We start from the raw sequence: 5236 nt of genomic DNA, 5'->3' as shown, positions 1-5236 counted from the left end.
GACCAAGGAGCAATGGTCTCAAGTTGCAGTGGGGGAGGTCTAGGTTGGGGATATTAGGAAAAACTATTTTACTAGGAAGGTGGTGAAGCACTGGACTGGGTTACTTAGGGAGGTGGTGGAATCTCCTTCCTTAGAGGTTTTTAAGGCCCGGTTTGACAAAGCCCTGGCTGGGATGATTTAGTTGGTGTTGGTCCTGCTTTGAGCAGGGAGTTGGACTAGATGACCTCCTGAGGTCTCTTCCAACTCTAATCTATGATTCTCTATTCTGCAGGCAGGTGTCAAGATTTCACAGCCTCTGGAAAGGCCTGATAACTCAAAGCTGGGCCTCTTGGTGACAAGCAATTTGATCACTACAAAAAGCAGCATTTTGCTATGAAATGCTGAATAGGATTTCTTGGAAACTGCCCTGATCTGGTTCTAACTTAGCATCTTCCAGGAGTGCACTGGATTCCCCACATGTGCTACAGCTTCCAGGCTCTCTTCATCATAGCCACGAAGTAGTCGTCACTGTCAATGGATGCGCTGACCCCACTGTAGTAGTTCAGGAACTCCTCGGCTGTGACCTGTTGGAGAGTGAAGGTGAAAGTGGCATCTTTGAGAGGGGCTCAGAACAGGCCTCAGAGCTGGAGGCTCATTTCACTATTGAGAAAGGGACTTCTGTTTTGCTCGTCCTGATGTAACATAGGAAGGAGCACCATGTGCCCTTGTAGGAAATCGAACTACTCTCGTAGTGTAGACATACCCTTAGAAATGTAAAAGCCGGCAAAGCAATGGCCGGGCCACGAGGTTCTGCTTGTGCTTATTAGAGTATTGTTTTAGTTAAATGCATGTCATTGGGAAAGAGAAAAGTTTACCCTGGAATCCTCTTGACTAGTTAGCCCCAAATTTGCAGCACACAATGTCTTCTGTACTCTATGATACAGCTCAAGACTATCTCCCTACAGTGCATGGTTATGGAGTACTTTGAACAATTATAACCTTCCCCTCCACACCCTCCCGATATATCTCAAGAAACCCCTAGCCACATGACCCCAAGTTTCTCTCTCAAACTATTTCAGAGCTTCAGCTGTCATAGCAAATTTCAAGCTGATCTGATTGTACCTGTGAATTGTAGAGCACTTTGAAAAACTGACTGGAAACTAACATACTGTCCCTATCCTGCTTGTGTAGCAGACTCCTGGTTTACTTCAGCCTCAGGCACCACTTCATGAAGAAACAATGTAATGTATCATGTAGTGCACCCTGCAGCTGCTTTCTGCTGGAGCTCCCTGGCTGAGAGCAGGGGCTGTCCATGGATGTCAGTTCTAGGTGCAGCCTGCCCATAAAACCAACTGCCCCATTTGGGGGAAATCTGCTCCCCCTTACTCCTGCATTGCAATAATGGAGGTGTCACTGGGTGCACTTCTAGTTGAAGCTGCCTGGAGGAGGACGAGGGGGTGGAGTGACCAGGTTTGCCTGACCCCCATTTACGGCTTCCTTGTGAATGATCAGATTATAAACTCCATCTGTTGGCTGGCCTCTTGCCTTGGCTTCTGGCCAGCTGGCTGCAGTTGAGCAGCACAGGGAATGATTACAGAGCAGCTGGGTCTTGGCCTCTGCTGAGGGAAGCAGTTCAGGCCCCACACAACCCAGCCCCTTGGTCAGGTACTCCCCTTACCTTTCCATCCTTGTCACTGGGTGAGTCAAAGCTGTCCAGGAATGCTCGGAACACCTGCTCCTCTGTCCATTCCCCGCTCTGGTACTTGGGGTGAGTTCTGCCATCATACACCCCATGGAGATCCTCCACGCTCACCACGCCGGCTCCAGTCTTGTCCAGTTTGTGAAATGCATCAGCTATAATCTGCTTCCTGGCAGCCGACATGGGTGGCTGCAAAGACAAGCTTTGTTAGCGGGGCAGTTTGTTGCCTTTCAGCTTCTGGCTTCTAGGCACATACACACCGCTTATCTAAGAGCACAGCTGTGTGCCCCCTTGTGCCTGTCCCCACAATGACAACTCCTGACCAGTGACTGGCAGTGACCCTTACTGGAGCAGCAGGATGGGGCATTGGAGTGGAATTTTCTCCCTAGCAGCAGGGGCTGATTGCCCTAGAAACTGCCTGTTGCCTGCAGCATGTGGCCTCTTCAGGCAGGACCCTAGGAAACCGTTGTGGGGGTGGGGAGGGCCTGTGAAACCAGTGTCATCTCTGCCCCATACTTTGCCCATCTTAAGACACCTGTAGACAGAGCTCAGGGAACTCAACACTGCTGACAAACTGGCCCCAGGGCTCCCAAAATTAAGCACTTGACCGCCTCCCCCAAGCCCTAAAGAACACCCTCCTTCCATCCACTGCATCTGCTAGCGGGGTGCTCAGCCCTGCCTGCAACCCTTCCTGCTCACTGAGAGTCACTGCAAGCTCAGTGCTAGACTTCTCCTGTGGCCCTGAGGAAGGACCCATTTGCCTTCAGCTGGGGTCCCTGGTTCAGCCAGCAGTGTCACTAACCAACAACATGGCAAGTTCTCTCCCCATCCCACCCCATGCCCACTGCAGTCCCTGGTAGTGGCCCCAGCTCACCCTCAGGGCTTCCAGGAACTCCTCAAAATCCATCGTGCCGCTGCTGTTCTTGTCACAGAGGCTGAAGATTTGCTGTGCCTCCCTGCTTCCCAGCATGATGCCGGCTGAGCTCAGGCCCTTCACAAACTCTGCTAGGTCTAAGGACCTGCTCTTATCATCATCCATGATGTGGAAAACTCTGCACCCAGGGCATGGGGAGTGGAGAAGGAGGAGAGAGAGTTGTGCAGTGCCAACATCACATGCTCAAACTGCAGCAGTTGGGCCCCAACAATTATGAGACATTTTTATGATAGTGAATGTTGGTTGATTTTTTTGCCTTCTATTTTCTGAGCCTTTAGGGCATACTCATGTCAGATTTTCTGGCATTTCATGGTTATAAACTCATGTTTACTTTTAAAAGAAAGCTGAGATTTGCATCTAATCCTCTGAACTCCAGGAGCTGTAGTTTTAAGTAAAACATCAAGGCACACAAGCCTTGCAAACAAGCCTTGCTTGTTTTTGTTTTTGTTTTTTTAAAGGAAGTACTGCTTCACACAACACAGTCAACCTGTGGTACTCTTTGCCAGGGGATGTTGTGAAGGCCAAAACTGTAACTGAACTGAAAAAAGAACTAGATAAGTTCATGGAGGATAGGTCCATCTATGGATGTTAGCCAAGATGGTCAGGGATGCAACCCCATGCTGTGGGTGTCCCTAGCCTCTGACTGCCAGAAGCTGGGACTGGACAACAGGGGATGGATCACGTGCTAAGTGTCCTGGTCTGTTCATTCCCTCTGAAACATCTGGCACTGGCTACTCTTGGAAGACAGGGTACTGGGCTAGCTGGACCCAGTGTTACTGCTCTGACCCAGTATGGCCATTCTTAGGAGTGGGAAAGGGAGAGGATGAATAAAAGAGGCATCTTATGGCTGATGCACTGAGCTCCGGACTCCTGGGTTCCATTCCCAGCTCTGCCACTCACAATGTGCTCTAGCAAAGTTGCATCACCTCTCAGGCTCAGTTTCCCAGCAGTACAATGGGGCTAATCCTGCTAACCTGCCTCCCAGGCACCATCCGTTCCTTGGCAGGAGAATTCATCACTCTTTGCTTGGTACTGGGAAATGCAGGATGGACTGGAAAAGGCTGCAACATCTCACATTACCATCCCCACAAATGGCACCTGGGAGGGGGCTGCTCTGGTTCCAGCCTTCTTTATATATCAGACCAGGGGTCGACAACCTTTCAGAAGTGGTGTGCCGAGTCTTCATGTATTCACTCTGATTTAAGGTTTCGCGTGCCAGTCGTACATTTTAACGTTTTTAGAAGGTCTCTTTCTATAAGTCTAGAATATAGAACTAAACTATTGTTGTATGTAAAGTAAATAAGGTTTTTAAAAAGTTTAAGAAGCTTCATTTAAAATTAAATTAAAATGCAGAGCCCCCCGGACTGGTGGCCAGGACCCGGGCAGTGTGAGTGCCACTGAAAATCAGCTCATGTGCCGCCTTCAGCACGCGTGCCATAGGTTGCCTACCCCTGTATCAGACGGTAATTGAAAAGAGTGCAGAGCCTTGTCTCTCCCCCTTGCCCCCAATATGCAGGTCCTGGTCAGGACCTACAGCCCTCTGGAATGCAATGGGGCAGAAACACAATGGCTCATGGCAAATGTCTCTTCATAACTGAAAGCACAGGGGGGGGCTTAGAAGAGAAGGTGGGAGGCAGAGGTCAGTTGTCCAGCCAGGAGATCAGGCTTAACATTCTCCTCTTGCTAAATGTAACCTGGGCCTACCATTCATTAGAGCAGCGCATCTCAAACTTCATGGCACCATGACCCCTTTCTGACAACAAAGATTACTACACGACCTCAGGGGGGGTGACCAAATCCTGAGCTGCCCGAGCCCCGCCGCCCCAGGTGGAGGAGGGGAGGGGCCAAAGCTGAAGCCCAAGAGCTGCGGTCCAGGGCAGGGGGCATATAACCTTAGCCCTGGGCAGTGGGGCTCAGGCTTCGGCTTCAGCTCCAGGTGGTGGGGCTTGGGCTTGGACCCTGGATCCCAGCAAGTCGAACAGCAGCCTCGGCAATCCCATTAAAATGGGGCCGTGTCCCACTTTGGGTCCCAACCCACAGTTTGAGAACCCCTGCATTAGAGGTTTAACAGTCACTAAGGCAGTGATCACCCTGTGCCAATGGCTCAAGGCCCGGCTTCCATGTAATGCCTGCTCTTAAGCCACTGGGCTGGCACACTGCCTGGGAGCGGATTTTCCCCCACAACTATCACCATAAAAGGATGTGTCTCCATACCTGGCCAGCCCCTTAATGCCAGCTGAGCCTCTTGCCAAGCACTGTGCCCTGAGCTTTTCTATGGGATTGGTGTGTATCTCCATTCCTTGGTCCTCTGTGCTGGCCATGGTGGGTCAGACCAGCCACTTGTCAGATTCTGGAAAGCAAAGCAAGATACTACATGTGATTCTGGGCACTTGGCCCCCATGCACATAGCCCCAGAGACGCCCTGCTGCACTCACTCCTACAGCAGCATAGGCCCATTCCCCAAACCCTGGGGCACCAGTGAAGCTCCTCCACAGGGGGCTGACCCTGGGGCGAAAAGCAGCCAACTAAAGTAGTGTTCCTTCCAACTGCCATGTCCCTTAAGAGGTGTGCTGGGTGCCAGGCTGGCACAGCACAGCTCAGCTCAGTTCAGAGCCTCACCCCTT

At 51.1% G+C, this 5236-nt stretch overlaps 1 protein-coding gene across 1 annotated transcript; it reads right to left on the bottom strand.

The window, feature by feature from the left end:
- Window positions 1-461: 461 nt before the first annotated feature.
- CAPS (calcyphosine) lies at window positions 462-4933 on the bottom strand. Its single transcript, XM_065422279.1, has 4 exons — window positions 4827-4933; window positions 2553-2730; window positions 1658-1867; window positions 462-563 (listed from the first exon to the last, which is right to left on the bottom strand). The coding sequence occupies exons 1-4, from the start codon at window positions 4931-4933 to the stop codon at window positions 462-464; spliced, it is 597 nt and encodes a 198-aa protein (XP_065278351.1).
- Between the last annotated feature and the right edge of the window lie 303 nt (window positions 4934-5236).

Source organism: Emys orbicularis, chromosome 24 (assembly GCF_028017835.1).
Source record: "Emys orbicularis isolate rEmyOrb1 chromosome 24, rEmyOrb1.hap1, whole genome shotgun sequence".
In the NCBI taxonomy this organism is placed as follows: domain Eukaryota; kingdom Metazoa; phylum Chordata; order Testudines; family Emydidae; genus Emys; species Emys orbicularis.
The sequence above is the reverse complement of the archived record's forward strand: the minus strand, read 5'-3'. Positions and strand labels throughout refer to the sequence as shown.